The sequence below is a fragment of the Rhinolophus sinicus genome, chromosome 4 (assembly GCF_057876585.1).
Source record: "Rhinolophus sinicus isolate RSI-liver-muscle chromosome 4, RSI-T2T, whole genome shotgun sequence".
NCBI lineage: Eukaryota > Metazoa > Chordata > Mammalia > Chiroptera > Rhinolophidae > Rhinolophus > Rhinolophus sinicus.
The window spans coordinates 93,960,532-93,981,971 of record NC_142504.1 but is presented as its reverse complement, the minus strand read 5'-3'; the positions used below and the strand labels follow the sequence as shown (position 1 = coordinate 93,981,971).

The 21,440-nt window shown below is 35.6% G+C and overlaps 1 protein-coding gene across 3 annotated transcripts in view; it reads left to right on the top strand.

Annotated features, from left to right (window-relative positions):
* Nucleotides 1-21,440, top strand: part of RIT2 (Ras like without CAAX 2) — a 315,277-nt gene that overhangs the window by 62,572 nt on the left and 231,265 nt on the right. For 2 of the 3 annotated variants that reach the window (XM_088797974.1, XM_019739662.3), the window contains exon 2: nt 11,552-11,608. The exons of the other annotated variant lie outside the window; for it this stretch is intronic. In XM_088797974.1, coding sequence (XP_088654100.1) covers nt 11,552-11,608 — 57 coding nt within the window. The remainder of the gene's footprint in view (nt 1-11,551; nt 11,609-21,440) is intronic. 3 annotated transcript variants of the gene reach the window in all.

Sequence of the window (21,440 nt, the reverse complement as noted above, 5' to 3'; positions counted from 1 at the left end):
ACATGTATCCCTCAACTTAGTAAGGAAAAGAATAACATTAAGATCTTATTTAGTTTTCCAGAAAATGATTCTTGGGCAGGGGGGAAGAGAGTGATATTTTACTTTCCTTCATTTGACATTTTCATGTTTCTTCTGACTGTCCTTTTCTCCCAAATGCTAGAAACTACTATGTGTTCACCAAGACCCATTTTCTTCTCTTCTTGACATACACTTCAGCCTCATGGCTATTAAGTGGAGCCAAGTAAGCATGAGAAAATAATGTGGATATAGTAATATACACCACTTAGAGGACTTATTCCTAAAAATCCCTCATGCAATGCTCCATGAATTCTCTCTCTTCACTCTTCTGCCACTTTGTTGTAAAGAATGAAGTGGGAAAGCTAACAAAATTTGTATAAGATCTACATGAGGAAAACTATTAAATTCTGAAGAATGAATTCAAAGAAGAATTAAATAAGTAGAGAGATATTCCATGTTCATGAATAAGAATACTCAATATTATCAAGATGTCAGTTCTTTGGAAATTAATATATACATTCAATGTAATCCCAATCTAAATCCAAGCAAGTTATTATATGGGTATAAAAAAACTAATTGTAAAGTTTATATGGAGAGGCAAATGATCCAGAATTGTCAACACAATATTGAAGAAGAACAAAGTTAGAAGACTGATGCTACCTGACTTCGAGACTAACTATAAAGTTACAGTAATCAAGACAGTGTAGTATTGGTGAAAGAATAGACAAATATATCAATAAAACAGAATAGATAACCCAGGAATTGAGTGATATATATTCAATTGATCTTTGACAAATGACTAAAGGTAATACAAAAGAGCAAAGATAGTCTCTCTAACAAATTATATTGGAACAACTGGACAGCCACATGAAAACAAACAAATAAACAAAAAATGAATCTTGGCACAGACTTTTACAAGTGACAAAAGTTAACTGAAAATGGATCATAGGCCTAAATGTAAAATTTAAACTTATAAAACTCTTAGAAGATAACATGCAAGAAAACCTAGAAGACTTTGGGTATGGTGATTTTTTTTTTTTAAGATAAAATACCATGTGCACAATTCATGAACAAAAATAATTAATAAGCTGGACTTTATTAAAATTAAAAACTTCTGCTCTCCCCAATACAATACAAAGTGAATTAGAAGACAAGACACAAACTAAGAGAAACAGTAAAAGACTGTTATCCAAAATATAGAAAGAACTCATAAAACTCAACAATAAGAAAACAAACATGATTAAAAATGGGCCAAAAACCCTAACAGATACCTCACCAAAGAAAATATACAGATGGCAAATAAGCATCTAAAATGATGCTCTACACCATATGTCACCAGAGAAATACAAATTAAAGCAAGACACCACCATATACCTATTATAATGGCCCAAATCCAGAATGCTGACAGCACCAGATAATGACAAGGATGTGGAGCTAAAATTCAAATGAATGAACTCTCATCCATTGCTGGTGGAAATTCAAAGTGGTACAACGACTTTCAAAGACACTTTGATTGTTTCTTATAAGACTAAACATATTTGATATAGTCATATCCAAGAATCATATTCCTTGGTATTTACTCAAAGGAGTTCATAACTTATGTCTACACAAAAGCCTTCACATGTATGTTTATAGCAGTTTTATTTACAATTGCCAAAACTGAGAAGTAATCGAGATGCCCTTCAGTAGGTGAATATATAGTTAATTAAACTGTAATGCACCCAGGCAATGGAATATTGTTCAAAGCTAAAAAAGAAATCAGCTATCAAGCCATGAAAAGACATGGAGAAACATAAGAGTAGGTAACTGTGAGTGAACTTAATTTGCCTATTAAAAAATTCAAATTGGCTCTTAAATAAAATACAACACTATGCAATATACAATAGAATTATTTAAAATAAAATTATTTAAAAAGGTAAAAGCATAAGAAAACATACACCAAGCATATGAAAACAAAAATAAAGCAGCAGTTACAATCTTGACATCAGACAAAAAAAAAAAAGAATTACATGAGATGACAATTTTAATAATAAAAGCCACAAACCAGAATGAAAATATTACTGTTAAAAATACTTAAGCACACAGTGGAAAGTACATGAACATAATGGTTTGACCTTCGTATGCACCAAATAACACAGCCATTTTCTATAATTGGTGAGTTTATATATCATTCTCAATACAAGACTGAGCAGTGGACAAAAAAATTAAGGATAATAAAAAAAGTTAAAATATAATCAATAAAGTAAATCTTATTGATGCATATATCAAATACCACCTTATTATCGATATACTTTATTTTACCAAACACAATCATTATAAGTTAAGACACCAAAAATATCCTTAAGTTAAATAAACTGTATATGTTTGAAATAATGTTCTCTGATCACAAGCAAATAAAACAGAAATCAAAAATAAAATAAGAAAAAGTCTCTTCCAGATGGAAATTGAAAAAGGCTTTCTATTTACTAACTTAGAAGTGAAAGGAAAAATACAAATAGAAATTATAAATTTCTGAAAAATATCAGAATATATAAAAGAGAATCAGAGGACAATTCAAATCTTTAAAAATAATTGCCAACAAAAATTAAAGGAATGAAAATCAATAAACTGAGTTGACACAAAAGTAAACCAAAAGAAACACAACTGGGGAAATAATAAAGGAAAAGCACCAAGGTAAAGGAAAAAAAAAAAATGGATGTCATTAACAATAATAACAGCAGTAATCATGATGAAGTCAAAATAAAATCCTTTGAAAAATATCAAAAAAATAAACAAATGACTAGCTAACTTAAGCAAATAAAAAATGGAGACAGCAAATAAAAAATATAAAGAAGATTCCAACCAAGATGTTAGATTAGGTGAAGGCTATGCTTTCCTCCTGTCATGATCAACATCAAAAGTACAATTAAACTACAAAACAACCATCATTGAGAATAGCCTGAAGTCTAGCTGAACAGATGTCCTATAACTAAGGATATACTGAAAAAGCCACCTCCATATGGGTAGGAAGGGTGGAGATGCAGAACAAGCTGGTCCCACACCTGCATGTGGCAGTTAAAAATCAGGAGGTATAGTTTAGCTGTGCAGGTCCCCCCTGAGGAGCGGGGAGGCTTCAGCCCTACACCAGACTTCCCAGCCCAGGGTTCCAATGCTGGGAAGAAAAGTCCCCACGACATCTGGCTATGAAAACCAGTGGAGATTATGGCTGAGTGAGACAAGGATACGACTGTTTCCCAGGCATTCCTCTTAAAGGGCCCACGCATGAACTTACTTGCTGATGAACCACGCTCTCTGCGTTCTAGAACTGGGGCATCAGCTTGAAGGGCACCAGAGATATACAGGGAAGGACTGAACTGTCTGGCTTCAAGGTGACAGCTGGAGGGACAGCTTTCTCCCAAATAAAAGTGCTGGTAGAATCCATTGTTCCTTTGTTGATCCTCCCGCCTCCAACAGTGCAGACACAGGAGGCCTCTATACTTGACTCTTAATAAACCTGGCTAACATCTTTCTCCCTATCCTGGTGATTCCCTGAGACCAGGCCCCACCAAACTTTCAGGCATGCCCAAACTGCTTCTAGTGGCTTTTCCATACAAATGGCCTGACTTGGCTCATGCTATGGGCTTTCCTAAAAATCTCTCAAAGTTTCCCACACCCCAAACAGGCAGCATCTGGCCTCAGCATGTTGTGTACATCGTGCTAAGCAGCCCCAAGCCCGGAACTAGCAACAGCAGGCCTTGATTCACAGTTTGGCCTCTCCCAGGCACCTCCAAGCACAGCACAGGTGGCAGCCATATGAAGATTGCTTTGTGGTTCAAGCCAGGTGGTTTTGGACAGAGGCTAAACTTGGCCTGCAGTGAGGCCCCTCCCAGAAGGCCCTACCACTGGGTGGCAGGCTTTGGACCATACTGGAACATTACCAGGCCACCTCCACAGACTACACAACCAGTGGGCAGAATGGGCAGGCACCAGCATCCTGCTAAAGCAAATCCTGCTCTGTAGGGTCAGCCCCTGCACAACATCTCCTCCACTGTGGTCATGTCCAGTCCTCACAACAAATCAGCTTGAGGGTAAAACCCTCCCATTGATGTGCTAACAGCAACCACAGTTGAACAACAATAGGACGGCAAACACAACCCACACAAGGGACACATATGGAGCACCAGGCTCAAAAAACAAACACAGCCTAGCCAAAATGGGGAAACAAAGAAACATATCCCAAGTAAAAGACCAAAACAAAGATAAAGAAAAAAGAGCTAAACAAAATGGAGACAAGCTATCTACCAGACATACAGTTGAAAACACTGGTTGTAAGATGCTCAGTGATCTCAATGAACAATAACAGACTCATAAATACAGAGAATATTTTGATGCCTGCCAAATGAGAGGGCATTTGGGGAATGGGTGAAAAAGTTGAAGGGATTAAGAAGTACAAATTGGTAGTTACAAGAATAGTCATGGGGATGTAAAGTATAGTGTAAGGGTTATAGTCAACAATATTGTAACAACTATGTATGGTTTCAAATGGGTACTAGGTTTATTGGGGTGACAACTTTGTAAGTTACATAGATGTCTTATCACTATGTTGCACACCTGAAACTAATACAATATTGTGTGTCAACTGTAACTGAAAAATAAAAAATGTATATATATTTTTAAAAAATACAAGGAGGAAATAACTGGATACAATGGAAATTTAAAACATCATTAGATAAGCTTGCATACCGTTTTGAAAATAAAATAGAAAACCAAGATGGATGAATTATTTGTATACTACCATTTCCTAAAATTGTACTCAGTCAAGTTAGAAAAATTAAACAGATAAATATACACAGAATAGAGAAAAGTTTTGAGAATATACCTCTATTAAAAAGGCAGCAGATCCAGGTGGTTTCACAGGCAGTTTACCAAACCTTTAAAGACAAAATACTTCCAATGCTATATAATTTCAGAGCATAGAAAATAAATGAAAATAGTCTAAATTATTTTATAATAGAAGCACAGAATTGATACCTAATCCTGATAAACATAACCACCCCCCAAAAAAATGCAGACACATATTTCTTATGGATAATAATTTGAAAATCCTAAATAAATCATTAGTAGATTCTAATACCTCATTAAAAAATCAGATATTATCACCAAATAGATTTCAATCCTGGAATGTGAGGTTGGTTCAGTATGAGAATGTCTATTAATATGTCAACATATTAATGGTTCTCAGGAGAAAAATCACATGATTATCTCCATTATAGTGAGAAAGCCTTTGAAAAACACAACTCCTAGTTCCTTATGAAGGTTTCAAACAGCAGAAATGTGTGACTACTTCCACAATATGAAGAAATATGTAAAGATATCATAATACTAATGCCAATATCTTACCGTGAAATATAGAAGTTACCCCCACTAATGTCAAGAAAACACTCCAAGGTGATCATTACTTGCACTATTTATTATTTTATTGAAATAATGAACCAATTAATATTGGTTAATTATTGGAATATATACAAGATAAATTATGAAAATAAAAATTGGAAACTATTTCTATTTGTGCATGATATGATAGAAATTCCTAGGTACCATAATAAAATAACTCAAATAATAAAATACTTTATCAAGGTAGAAGAGTTTAAGATTAACATGAAAATCAACAGCCTTCATAAAACAAATGATAACAACCCTAGTTAGTGGTCCACTTTGATAAAGAGATTCAGGGGTCAAAACACAGTATTTGCCAGATTCATACACACAATTCTGTTTTAACTAAAGACTCTAAGATACTTCATGAGATACAACCAATTTTTGTGCTTACGTATCATCCTATTCGTTCCTCAACATTCATATTTCTGACTAATATCCATGGACTCCTGCTAAGTTCAATTTTACAGTCTCAGAGACAAGAACTGCTAAATGTACATTGGCAATGATTTTGACTATGTGTGAGTCAGTGAATACAATAAATCCAGAGGTAGCATTCAGAGGTTCAGTACTTTGTAGAACATTTCTTAAGTATTTCAAATACAAACATACAAAAAGATTCTTCCATTATTGAAAGACTACAACTTCTGTTAAACCCTGAAGTATGTTGCGAATCTGATGGTTTAGCAGATTTTCTAAAACGGATAGAAAAGTTATTCTGGCTTCAATGTAAGATTGCTCCTGTTCGAAATTTTCTAAGATGATTCCCATTATCTTTTACAAAACAGCAAACCCACAGCCAGCATAAGTTCTAGAATAATTTTTGCAAAAATTTTTTCTAATACTACCTCACACTACTTTCCGATGTCTTTCTTGAATACACTGAGTATAGATTGGTCATGCTTGCTAGGTGGGTTTTGTCGACTTGATCCATTGAGGTGGTTCACTTTCAAATGTTAGGAACTTTGTATGTTAATCATCAAAGGAATTTTTTTCTATTTAAAAACATATACAATGTGATATATATAGATGATGTGTTACAGAATTGTACACTTGAAACCTATGTAACTTTACTAACCATTGTCACCCCAATAAAGTTTAACTAAAAACTATATAGTTTTTAGTTAAACTTTATTGGGGTGACAATGGTTAATATCAAATATATCTATCAGTTCTTAAAACATTAGTTAAACTTTATTGGGGTGACTATATATATATATATATATATATATATATATAAAGAAATGAATATCTAAACTGACTATTAGGAATTCCTGAGAGGCAGATTTAATGTTGGGGTTCTCAGATGCTCTTGTATCACATTGTTCATGTAGGTCCTCTTTCTAAACAAAAGGCTCATTTCTGACATGTGAATATTTGCTAAGGCAAGTGCTTTTACATGGGACATATTGATCCCTACTTACCTCTGAATATTGTGTGCATCTGTGTATGTGAATGTACCTTTTGGGAACAAGACATAGATCTTCATTTTTATTAGATTCTTAAAAACCAATGTATTGATATTACAAAGTCAATACAGTTGATATATCTGAAAAGAGAGGAGGAAATGTAATTGATTTTCTTACAGAATAGCTCTTTGGCAAGGGAAAAGGATCCCAAAATTTTGATGACATAAACCTGTATGTTGTAAAATGAATGAGACTTAGTCCCCAGTTCTATTGATAGACATTTAATAGATTGCTTATCTCCAACATTGAACTTGATGAGTATTTAGGAGAGATTTTTCAAAAATTGTTTGTTTTACACAACATCTTCGCAAAGAGAAATGGCCCTTAGATGTCCTTTCAGGCATCCACGATGTAAAACACACACACACACACACACACACACACACACACACACACACACACACACACACACACAAAACACACACAAAAAAACTTTTACAAAATAATCTTTTGAAGTTCTGTAACAAAGCTCAGCTGTCTCTCAGTTTAAATCAAATTTGAGAATTGAAGGGCTTTTTCAATTATAAGCAGCAGGTCTCCATTAAAACACAGACTTCATCATTTAAATATATGCCGCTGTTCTTATAAATAAGTGTAACAGGTCAATTGTTGACTGGTTCATTTATTTCTAATACTGGTTCTGTGATTCTGAAGTCTAATATCAAATGTATCTATCAGTTCTTCAAACACTTAATTTTTTCTAAAATTTGTTACAAACTTCTTCAGGCTTCAAAACATTTTCGTACGTTTATAGTAATTAACTTAGCCCATAACTATACACAATGTTGTCTGATACTTCCTGGTAGCTTCCATGACTATGATGTACTGGTACTTGATAGATGAAGAGTTTAAAAGTTTTGGTTGAATGATGTGACATAAGTGTAGATGTATTGATAATTATTAGCATTTTTAAAGAAAACCAGGTCTGGACAGTAATTAAAGCAGTGAACATAGATTTTATTTACGCACTATTGCAATACGGGAAAGAGAACTTAATTTAGAACTGGTCTCAGTTCCAAATCCCACAGGAACCAGTGCGAGGTTATAGCTAAGGAGCAGGGTAGTAGTCAGGGGTGGGAAGTTACTAAGAGGAACAACAGTAGTAGAGAGGATTCTGGTTAAACAGACTTAATAGGGAATTTCCTGAAGGTTGGCCAGGGTAATTAGAGGTCACCTTCGGGATGGTGAAGAATGACGAATCTGATCATATTTCATGGGTGATCAGATATCTATTGTGGGGAACTCACTCTAAACTGACTTAGCAGGATTCTTGTGAAACCTGAGCAAAGCAGAGATGAATACAGAAGCTAAAAGTTGAGATCTAGTTTTATAGGAGGGTTCAGAGGAGCCCGACTAAAGTTCAGTCAAGGAGAGTCTTCATTAGTATGATATCAAAATGAAGGAGAAGGTGAAGGCCATTCTCCAGCACAAAGGCATGTTCATGGATGGAAAGTACTTCAGGAAGTCTGAGAACACAGAGTAGCTCTTTGGGTAGTGGTATACGTCAAGACTGAAAAGCTATGATGAGCATATGAAAGTCCATATTTGCTAGCATGACATGTTAATAACTATGGCCTTTATCCTAATAGTGACTGACATATGAATGATATTTTTTTTTTAAATGATGATTCTGGTACTATTCTGAAAGTGCTAATGGAAGGGATAGCTACAGAGAAATCAGTTTTGAGTCTATTGCAATAGAGATTTTCAAGAGAAATATAAGACTCCAAACTAGAATAAACCAGAAAGAATTGAGACATATTTGAAAGATATTTAGGAGGCAAAAATAAAAATTCATCGTTGCTGGATGGAGGATATGAGAGGGGATGTGTCCAAAGATGTCTTTAAGATTTTAGCCTAAATAATTGACCATCATAAAATGGATGCTGAGGCTCTTAATCACCATCAATTGTTGCGTTCAGCATGATGAGGGTTGTGGGGAGGGAGAAGGGCGGTGTGGGGTTAAGAAAAGACAGTAGCCAGAAATAGAGTGTAAGCACAGGCCAAGGGGAACAGTCTCAGGGACTGAACCCCGAATCGGGCCAACGTGTAGTTTTTATTGGTAAACTTCTAAAGAGGTAATGATTGTTAATCTCAAGATCTGTGTGTTAGTAGCCTGCTGGCCGTCTTTCCGAAAGTTCCCATTGTGTTCCAGCCTGGACTTTGCCTTCACACAGGCACATCTCCAAGGAATCTATTGAAGGGGAGGGACCAATATAATTCCATTGGGTCTTAGTTTGCTGAGACTTCCCCTTAAAGGAGCTTTTCCAATATGTCTCCATTGGGCCACAGTTTGCTGAGGCACTCCCTTGTGAAATCCTTGGAAGAGCACGGGGCAACAAACAGTTTGACAGCTGTAAGGCAACAATCAACTAGTAAATAGTTGCATGTCTCTTTGCTTTGAGCAGGGCAAAGTGGGAATATCCTCATTTTATTTTCAAATTGACTAAGTCTGAGCTATCTTTGAAATTTAGTTGATTGACTAGGCAAGGCCATTTGTTCATTATGAGGCTGGGTGTCTGACCTCTATGACAATAAACCAGCCAGGCACAAAGAGATAAGGGAGACTGCTATTTTAAAACTCCAGAGACACCTTTTCTAAATTATCCTTGATATCCACTTAATAAACATGTTGCTTTCAGTTTGGATACCAGATATATTATAACTCCTAAGGCTATCTGTAAGGCATCTTGATTTGCATATCTGAAACTAGCCCTAAACTATCAAATTGATTAATAATTTCATATGGAGCCTTCCTTTGTCAATGCAAAGACAGGAGGTGAAAAGTAGTAAAGTGTAAACAGAAATTCTGTTTCACTGAGTCGGATTCCGTAGCTTTGCATTTTTCAGCAGGGTTAGACTAGTGCCTTGTACAGCTTTGTTGAATTTAGCTGTCTTTCCTGCTTTGAACACTTGTTGAAGCATGTGCACACTGTTAGAGGGAACAAAAGTCAAACACTAAAGTGTTAAAAACAGATTTTTTTAGAAACTGTTGCATTGGGGGAAAAGAGAGCTCATTGTACAATTGGACTTAGTTCCAAGCACAACAAAGAAAAGTGGGACTTTATAGTCAAGAAGTGGGGGTAAGCATTGGTGGATGGGAAATTATTAAGAGGAAACATCAAGAGTAGGGAAGAGTTTTGCTAAACAAACTTAAAATGATTCTTGCTGAGGATAGGCCATAGTGATCAGATGTCTACAGTTACCCCAATAAATTTAAAGTTTTAAAAATGAGTGGGGAGGAGGGTGGGGATGGGGGAGAAGGTAAAGGGAATAGAAATCCACAAATTAGTAGCCACAATATTGCCACAGAGATATGAAAGGCAGTTTGGGGAATATGATCAATAATGTTGTAAAGATTTTGTAAGGTTTCAGATGGACACTTGTCTTATTAGGGAGACCACTTCATGGACGGTGTAGATGCCTGATCATTGCATTGTACACCTGAAGCTGAAGTTGAATAACATTGTATGTCAACTATAATTTTATATATATATATATGGTCATTGGGTATGGAGTACAGCATAGGGAATAGAGTCAGTGGAATTGTAACAGTTATATAACACGTCAAAGGGGTAATAGATTAGGGGAGGGGGGTTACTACTTTGTGAGGGGTGTAAATGTCTAGCTATTACATTGTTTACACACTTGAAACTAATAAAAATTAAAAAGTGGGGAATGAGGAACTTGATTTGATATTGAGACGGATCAAGATATCAAGATTCTTGCTACAAATGGGGTATACAGGCATAGTGTCAAGGACAAGTGTCAAGGTCAAGGTCTAGTTGAGGAGGTGACTCAGAGGAGCCTAACTCAAGTTTGGTCAAGGAGAGTGCTTGTATCAAACGAGAGAGAGAGAGAGAGAGAGAGAGAGAGAGAGAGAGAGAGAGAGAGAGAGCTGTTGTATACTAATTTTTTCTTTTTTGAGTTTGTTCCTGTACTTCAAAATTCCCTTGTCTCCTAATAATGGAAATTTACATGAGAAAACTTTACAAAAGAAACATTACAAATGTGTTACAAAAGTATAAATTTAGAAGAATGTGGAGAATTTAGAGGAGATACCAAAAAAGAGTAATGGAACTTAATAAAAGTTTCTTAAAAACATATATTAGGCAAAATACAATTGACTTTAATAACTTTAAATGTGAAACGCTAACTAAGGATAAGAACTCATATAAGCATGTACATTTCTAATTAATAGAGGCCTCAGAGATTATCTTTTTATTTTAAAAATGAAGAAGTTAAGTCCCAGAGAATGTACAGGACTTTTAGTAAAAAGATCTTCCCAACCAATACCAACCTTTTAACCAGAGGAAGACAAGAAGGATCCTACAAGTAGTTTACACTCTCGTTATGTCAACAGCCTTCTCATTTTCATTCCAACGCAATTTTTATTGAAATATACTTAAAATGTAGATATATTTATTCCAAAAAAGTATCTGGCATTATTTTTCACTCTAGATATATTTTGCCCTCTTTCTCTTATTATCATCATTTTGTGGTCCATATTGTATAATTAAATTAGTCACTCACATAAATAAGTCACTCACTAGAACCTATTAGAACACTGATGAGTCATTGGTGAATAACTTATTGATGAATCAGTGATTTTTTTTTTTTTATTAAAGTGAATTTTTTTTTTTTTTCAGCAATGACAATGCAGTTTATTAGTCATCAGTTCCCTGATTATCATGACCCCACTATTGGTGAGTAAAAACCTCTTTTCTCCCTTAGCCCAAATGAAGACACTCTAAATAAATGGCTTACAAATATTGCTGATGTCTTTGGAGAATAAGAAATCTATTTTACACTATGACTCAGTAAACACACACATAAATATATAATATGTAAGCTACCACTATAAAAGCTTCAAGAAACAATATTTGTCCTTACTTATTGCCATGCACTCTCATATTTTAATTCTATTTTATTTCTTCCTGATAAATGATAATTGGAATACATTAAGTTGATTCCAGGATCCATTAATGGAGATCTACTGTTTTTGAAAAACTGCTCTGGATAATATAACTAATGTGATTGTAGTATTTATTTGCTCATTTGCTCACTTTATCAGTGTTTGTATTTTGTATTACAGAATTAGGTAACCATATTAATGGTGCGTTTGGAAAGGAGTGTAGGTATAGATATAATTTTGTTCACCATTTTCATTTGGCAGATGAGGAAACTGAGACTCAAAGAGTCAAAATGTTGTTAGAGTAAAAAATCCAAAGATGTTTCATTCTTCCTATCCAATTTTCTTTCTATCACATCAAGTGCAGGAACATTGCAATTGGGAACATGTTTTCTTCCTCAATCAAAGCAGAAAAGATTTCTTTAAAACTGCTTTACTCAATTAAAGAACCACTTTAAAGAATCAGTTGAAAATTTCCAAGCACAGTCTGTCATAGTAGTGTTCATCCAGAAACACATTGGCATTAAATACACATTAAGCATTATTTCATGGTAGCAAAAAACATGTAGTTTCTGGTCCCCTCATGCCTACAAGCTTGCCTAAACTGTGAGTTCCTATTTTAGTGTATGTGCTGCCGAAACGAGCACAACTGTGAGTTCCTTTGACTAAACCTCATCTCTTACCCTTTTTATTCACTCAAGTTTGAATATCTCCTATTCTCACCCCCAATGAGTGTGGTTTCATCTAAATATTGTAATTCAAGGTCCTAATGTGTATATAAAATGTTATACTATACATAATTATCTTTTATTCTTTCCTGCAAATCTTCCAGGACATTTGTTTGAATACTACTGCTGAAAACCATAAAATTTACTCATTTTTTAAAAGGTTTTTATTAAAATATAGCTAACATAGAATATTATATTAGTTTCTGGTGTACATCATGGTTATTCAACATTTATATACCTAAAGAAGTTACCACCATGATAAGTCCAGCAAACATTTGACACCATACCATGCTATCATAATATTATTAACTATATTCCCTATGCTGTGTATTACATCTCCATGACTTATTTGCTTTATACCTGGAAATTTGAACCTTTTATTCCCTTCAGCTTCCTCCTTTTAAAATTACTCAATTACAGTTGGCATTCAATATTACTTTATATTAATTTCAGATGTACAGCATAATGGTTAAACGTTTATAAAATTTAAGAAGAGATTCCCCCTGACTAGCTTAGTACCCACCTGGCAATATACATATTTATTACCATATTATTGACTATATTCCCTATGCTTTACTTTACATTCCCATGGGTATGTTGAATCAACTAGTTGACACTTCTTAATCCCTTCCCCATTTATACCCACCTCCCAATACCCTCCCATCTGGCAACCATCAAAATGTTTTCTGTATCTATGAGTTTGTTTGTTTATTTTGTTCTTTAGATTCCACATATAAGCAAAATATCATTGCATCTGTCTTTCTGTGTCTAACATACTCTACTCAGCTTAATACCCTCCAGGTCCATCCTTGCTGCTACAGATGGCAAGAACCCATTCCCTTCCATAGCTGAGTAATATTCTATTGTATATATGAACCACCTACACTTTATCCATTCATCCATCTATGAACACAAAAGCTGCCTCCACATCTTGGTCATTTTAGACAATGCTGCAGTGAACATATGGATGCACACATCCCCTTGAAGTAGTGTTTTGGGTTTCTTTGGATAAATATCCATAAATTGGATTACTGGGTTGTTTTTTGTCTGTTGTTATAGACTTACAGTAGAATGAGCTTATGTGGCAGGTATGCTATAGGGCTCAGTGATGTAGTCTCCCTGGTCCTCTGAGCCCAGTACCCCAATGTGTCCCTTGTGTGGTTTGTATGTGATCTCTTACTGTAGTTGAGCCTTGGTTGCTGTTGGCACATCAGTGGGAGGGATTGGTCCTTGGGCAGATTGGTTGTGAGGACTGGCCATGACTACAGTGGAGGAGCTGTTGTCCAGGGGCTGAGCCTACAAAGTAGGATTCACTTTAGCAGGGCTTTGGTCCCTGCCCAGTCTGCCCTTTGGGTTTGTCATCCTTAGAAGTGGCAGGATGATGCTCCAGCTCAGTCTGAAGCTGGTCACTGGGTATGCCAGTCCCTAGGCCCCTGGGCCCTGGCATGAGCCACAAAGCAGTTTGCAGATGGCAGCCACTGGCGCTGGGCTTGAAGATGTCTCAATAGGCCAAGACATGAATTGAGGCCAGCTGCCACTAGTGCTGGGCTAGAGGATGCTGAATAAGAGGTATGAGAAATACTAAAGTGAGATGCTGCTTGCTTGAGTTTTGTGAATCTTTGAGAGATTTTAGAAACATCTGCAGCATGAGCCAAGACAGACCATTTGTATGAAAAAAACACTGGAAGTGGCATGGGTGGGCCTACAAGTTGACTGGGGTAGGGTCTTAGGGAATCACCAGAGCAGGACAAACAAATGAGTCAGATAGATTGCTGAAGACTCAGATATAGTGGTGTCTGCTGGGTTTCGGGAGGGCTCAACAAAGAAACAATGGATTCTGCCAGCACTTCTGTCTAGGAGAAAGCTCCCCTTCCAGCCCTTACCCTGCAGCCAGACAACTCAGTCCCTCCCTGTAGGTCCCTGATACCTTTCGAGCTGCTGTCTCCATGTTGGAGCCCAGAGCGAGTGACTCCATCAGTGAGGAAGTCCATGCATAGGCCCTTTAAGGGGATCACCTGGGAATCTAGCCACCTCACTCACCTACAATCCTTGCTGGTTTTCACATCTAGATGTTTTGTGAACTTCTCTCCCCAGCACTGGAACCCTAGGATGGGGAGCCTGGTGTGGGGCTGAGACCCCTAGTTCCTTGCATTGGTGGGGACTTACACAGTCAAGATATCCCTCCTGATTTTTGATGGTCACCCATAGGTGTAGGACCAAACTGTTTGCATCTCTGCCCTTCCGGCTAGTCTTGAGTTGGCTTCTTCTGTATGTCCTTAGTTGTAGGACTTCAGCTAGAAGTTAGGAGATTCTCAATGATGGTTGTTCTGTAGTTTAATTGTACTTTTTGATGTGGTCGTGAGAGGAGGGAAACAGCATTTACTTACTCCACCATCTTGGCTGGAAAAATCAAATTTATTCTTTTTTAAATGTCCCATAATTCAGCAAGACCTCTTCACCAGTAGAACTGCATTAGTAAGATTTTAAATGCAGGTGATTTGTATGTTGTTAATAATAAAGTACTTCCTTGAGGAGTTGAGTTTTGTTTCTGAACAGAAAATAATCACTTTGTAAAGTTTTAGAAGTGATTAGCTGCAACCCATGTTTGATAATTCTCTAAATCCATTTTCTAAATATCTTGATCCTGGAATGTTGGTAACTTTGTATAACCCACTATGAATTACAGAAGAGGATAAATCTCTGGACGAACGCTCTGAATCTTATCTTATTGGAAAATTTGACTGTATAATATATCATTAATGAAATCACAAATTACTCTGTTCATTGTTTTCCATCATTGTTTAAGCTTTATATGCATTGGTGTTTCTAAAACCTACCTTTTGGGGGTGGCAGGTTGGCTCAGTTGGTTAGAGCACAGTGCTCATAATGCCAAGGTTGCCAGTTTGATTCCCACATGGGCCAGTGAGCTGCGCCTTCCACAACTAGATTGAAAACGACTTGACTTGGAGCTGATGGGTCATGGAAAAACACCCTGTTCCCCAATATTCCCCAATTAAAAACAAAAACAAACAAACAAACAAAAAACCAACCTATCTTTAGCTTACCAGACTCTCATGTTGAACGCATTGCATAGGGCAATATGTATGAATAAATAATAAATGGCTCCTTTAAAAGGAATAAAGGAGAAAAACGTAATGATGACTCCTTTAGCTATCCATATGGCACAGCCATCATTTGAAATTAAGATAACTGGACATTCTGTATTAACAGAGATCTGAAATCATACATTTGTGTGGTTATAAACAAAGTAGCTTTAAAAGAAGAAGTTTGAAAATGAAGACACAGAACACTTAATTACTTTTAATTTGATTTTCACATCATTTCATCTCTTGGCATCTCTAGTGGGAACGTTGGTTAATGATTTTCCATACGTATCTGCTCCAAAAATGTGAAAGTCCCAAATAATTTACTTTTCACATGCTCAAGTAACATAACTATAACTCAGTCTGGCTGACTTAATGACCCTTCAAGAGGAAATTCATATTAGTACACTTTGAAAATCATACAAAATAGAAAAGAATGCACCTATCAAGTATAGGAAATTAATATTTTTCAATCCCTCTTCAAATCTATTATCATACTGACTGAGGTTTTTGAATAATTTTTCTCTGAAATCTTTGAAAGATTTGTACCTTGATTCTAGAATGTTGGTAACTTTGTATAACCCACTATGAATTACAGAAGAGGATAAATCTAGGTTCCCGCTAGAAACGTTAGAGATGTCATCTGCTACCAATGTTCTTCCCAAATAAGTAACTGCTTTCCTGTACTGCAACAATTTCAAAGTCAGTAACCAATGGATGCAGTTTTTGAAAATCCACACAACATATCTACGAAAGGGATATTAAAAAGCTTTTATTCTATTCTTCCATGTGAGAAAACTTCACTCAAAAATGAACTTCCTTAGGTTCCAAATATTAATTAATTCAAGTTTTAATTTAATCTTTAAAATGGAGTATCTCTAAGCATTAGACATTATGTGAAGTACGTTTGATTATTCTATAGTAAAAGAATTATGGGAATAATAAGAAAAAAACATTTTGACCGAAGGCCTGACATCCAAACTTTCATAGTAGTAGACATACATACCATTTTTAATTAACAATAAATTATTAGAGGTAACCATTGTATGCAATCCAATTGGCAAAAAGTATTTAAATACCTAATATGTGCAAAGGAATCTGTTTATCCTCTAGAAATAAAAGATTAAAATAGCACAGTTCAAGCCTTCAAGGGATTTTTCAATTCAGGAAGCAGAATTAAGAAAAATACGCAAATATTTATAATATCTTTGAAGTCAGTTATTACTGTAAGAAAGAAGCAAAATGCTAAGAAGTTTTGAAAAAATGCAGGGGAGGTTCCGTCATCCTCTCTGAAGTTGTATTGACTGTGATTTAGGATTACAGCTTCCTAAATCAAGAAACTCCTGCCATTCTTTCTAGAATTCAAGATCATTTGAGAAAACTTTTCAGAGAAGTCTGGACTTATTCAAGATTTTTGAGAAAGTGACCTAGGACAGTTTTGCTATGCCCTTTACATTTTACTGTAACTTGCTTGAAGTTAAAAATCTTATTGTATATAACTCTAATTTTATATGAATTAGATATCAAGTTGTTGATATTTTTTCTGCATTAGAATCTGGTGCCACTTTCCCCGAAACAAACAATATAAATATCAGGTTTTCATTTGTGGACTGTATGTTTAGTCCAAATTATTGCTCATTTATACCTTCATATGTTAAGAATTGTTTCTGTTTATGCTCACTGATAATCAAATGAATGCAAACATGTAAGCATAGAAAACCAGGTCAATGCACTTGAAAAATTAATACAGATGGAAAAAAAATACCTTGCTCTGAATAAGACATTTGATACTGGGTAGAAAATTCTGAACCATATAGAATTTGTTTTCCTTCTCAGTTACAGAGCATTATAATTTGATTAAGTCATATATATATAATTGGTGATTATCTCTCACTGGTATAATAGGTGTATATAATATATACACCTATTATGTGCTAGGTATCATACTAACCATGGGATATATGGACATAAAAACATAATCTGTGCATTCAAAGCCTTTCCAGTTGGGTGGGAAAATTAAATCAGCAAACAATAAAACAGCACAAGGTGCTAAAGAAAATGTAGGTATAATGCCCTTGACCTGAAGGGGCATGAAATACATGTAGAGCTGTGCTCCCTGCACTGAGTTTTGAAAAACGCATAGGAGATAGAGAAGTGAAGAGAAAGAAAAAGCAGATATTTACAAAAGAACAAAAAATATAGGCACCCAAGCAAGACAACACAACATGTGACTGAGATGGGGCATTTGGCGAAACCAAAGTCCTAAGGATAAAATAAATGACATAATGCACAGGGTGGCAAGAAAGAGGTAAAGATTTGTCAGGGACCAGACCTTTGAAAATCATGTAGAGCTGGCTAAGGGTTTAGATATTAATAGTCCTGCATGCTTCTCTACTATAAAAATAAGTATTACTGACGGCCTACTTAAGTTTCACATTTAGATAGCTCCAAGACAGACAAAAGTAAGCATGCTCCAACTTTAAGAACTGAGTATCCCTAGCATTTCCTTCAGGATTTTTCCTTCATGGTAAAGCCCTCATTTTACCTTCATGGTAAAGCCCTCATCTAGGAGGACCTCATGCCAGACACCCAAGAGAAATCCTTGATACCTGTTTCTCTCCTACATCAAGTCATTTGCCAAACTCTGTTGTTTCTACCTACTAAAAATATCTTGAACCTCTGCCCATCTCTCCATAATCTGCTGCCTTCTGGTTCTAAGACACCCACATTTCCAGTTTGGACTAGCTCTTCCAACTCGTTTTTACATGGAATCCAAAAATAGCTTTATAAACACAAATTTGGACTGCTGAACAGTTCCCAATCTTGTCAATTATGTTTAGGACGAAGGATAAAATTCTCAGAACAGACTGAAGACTCACATGGTCTTGTTACTGTTGCTTACACTCTTGCTACCCTCCATCTTCTTTTTGGGCTTCAACTATATACACCTTCTTTTAGATTCACAAACTAGCCAAGCCCCCTTCTGCCTTAAAACATTGAAGCACATGTTTTAACCATGAATGCTCTTTACTTCTGCACCTTCTATCTTTGCCTGGTTAACTCATCCTTTGGTAAAGTTTCAGCTTAAATATTGCTCCCTCAAGAAAGCCCCCTTTGACTACTCAAAATAAAATTAGTCCTTCTTTCATGCATTCTGTCAGAACCTTGAATATTTATTTAATATCATTTATCCTTATGTAATTAAATATTGTTTTGTTAATTATCTGTTTAATTCAAGTGTCATGAGTGTAAGAACCCACAATATATTATTCACTAGTGTTTCCCCAGAACTTACCAGAATTCCAGGCCTATAGTAGCTCTCAATAAATATTTGTTGAATAAAAAAATGGATGAACAAATATATTTCTAGGAAAACATGAATCCTTTTTAGATTTTGGTACAGTTAATTTTAGTGTCCTAAGGAGCAATTAAACTAATAATTTATCAAAGGTGGGCCAGTGGTCTTTACTGGAAATTCCCTACGTATGTTAATGGCTATTTCTTAACCTGAAATGGTTACCAGAAGAAAATTTCTTCAAAAAATTAAAAGCAGTATGCTAATATAAATTAATATTTCTTTTGTTTTCTCTTCTTATTTCTTCTCCTTTTCTGCTTGTTTCTCTCCATTCAATATTTATTCATTAGCAAATATTTGTTGGGCAACTACAATGATCCAGGCATTGTATGAGGAACAGGAATCAATGGTGCACAAAAATAGCAGAAATGAGTTCCTCATAGATCTTCCCTGCCTAATTGTATTTCATCTTCTCTAAGAGCTTATTGTATCTCTTTCTCTGGAGCCCGATTGTCCTTTTTTCTCATTGGCTTCAGATGTCTTGAAGTCGTTATATAAGAACAGCACACAATTTGATTAGAGTAAACTGGCCTTAAGAACCTATTCAATTGTTTCCTTGGGTTGTTTTTCTTGCTTGAAAAAAAAAAGGAGCTTTAACAATCCAAGAATCAGTTATCACTTTATTAATCTACCTGCTCATACATTTATTCAGTATGCACAGTGCCCCTAAATTCATATGACCAACAAGTTTCCAGCTGTACTTACATATCCTATTTTCAAGAAACACATACTCTTGTAATTGACTCAGCTGTGAATGCTTTTCCTCTTCTAGTGTTTTAGGCCTCCAATTTCATTTAGCGACCATGAATACTGCATAATACACTCATCTGAGAGATTTATATTCTTCCTGAGCAATTGGTAAGAACTGTAACAAGCTCTACAGGAAAATAATAAAATGTCATCTGTAGAGTTAAGTCTTCCTGAATGATTTCAGAAACTTGAAAAGCAAGGACCTCACGTAAGTGCCAAAGTATATTAACAGTATGGAGAATTTGTCCGTGGATAGTACAATGTCCAATGACTGTTATTTTACCACAATGCATGAGCATGAAAAATATCAATGTGATTAGCATAGGACAAACATGCCACATTAACTACACATTTCTTTGTATCTCTGGTGGAATACAAAGTTCCTAAGCTAAGGATTTTAGAGAAATAGTATGTTTGAATCACTTGAAATAACCTGCTCTCAAATCTGTGTCTAAAATCTGTACTAATAGAGTCACTTCGTTGTGTCACTAGAAAATCCCTGTTAAAATGTAAGTGCTCAGGGGAGAGGTAATGCCCAGAAACCATTAGGAGTCATTTTACATTAGCATAGATCAATGTATCCAATTATTCTAGGGAGCAAACCAAAAGCTATGGTCTACGGAGCAGCACTGAAGGGATAGCATGAGACTTAGAGAAGGGAGGGTATTACTACCAGGTAGAATAAGTGCTACAGTATAATTCTTGAAGGAAATCAATGCTTATAAACTGAAGTTGAAAAAATTGCATTTATTAGTGACTCTGGAATGCCTAACATGGTAGAATAGAAAGGAAATTAGTACAGAATCAGACCGGAAATTTAATTCTGCCTTCACAATGGCCCCTGATATTCTTTCCTGAATCATCCCATAACACCCTTTAGTTTGTTTTGCTCCAGTCACAGTAGTCTACTTTCAGTTCCTTAAATAAGACAAGCAAGCTCTTCCTTGCGTTTCAGCTTTTACCAATGTGCCATTGCCTACCTTGAATACCTTCTTTCTGCTCTTCACTTAGCAAATTTATTTTCATCCTTTAGGTCTCCCCTTGCAAATCTTCTTTTACCTCCTTGCCTAAATTAACTGCTCAACACATAAAAACACCCACACATGTGCATGTGTAACATAGAGATGTATTCTCAACATCGACACATAACTTGTTCCCTTAATAATATCTTTGAAATGCCACATTAAAACATTGTGTTATTTTTTCTTTTTTTTCTGTATTCCCATGTGGAAGGTAGGCTCCATGATGGTAGGGACCATGTCTGCCTTAGTCACTGTATTTCACATAGGACCTAGCACAGTGCATCATTTATAAGGAAAGCTCAAAATATCTGTTGAATAAAAGAATGTATTAATGACTTTGGTGTCCTCCTTTTCCCTCTTACCTAAATTATATTCCATGATCACATAATTTTCTTAATTTCCCTTCTTCTACTTTCTTCAGTCAACACTAGCCAGGTTTTAAATCTTCTCACACCACTGAAATTGCTTTTATCAAGGTTACTTTGACTCCATAGTGGCTAATCCAATGGTCAATTTTTATTATATCCACTTTGATCAATCACCAGCATTTGATATAGTCTACCACTCTCAGATTTCAGCCACTTTTTTCACTTGGCATCCAGAATGCCACACTCTCTTGGTTTTCCTCTAACCTCTATAATAACTTCTCTGATTCCTGGTCTGGTTC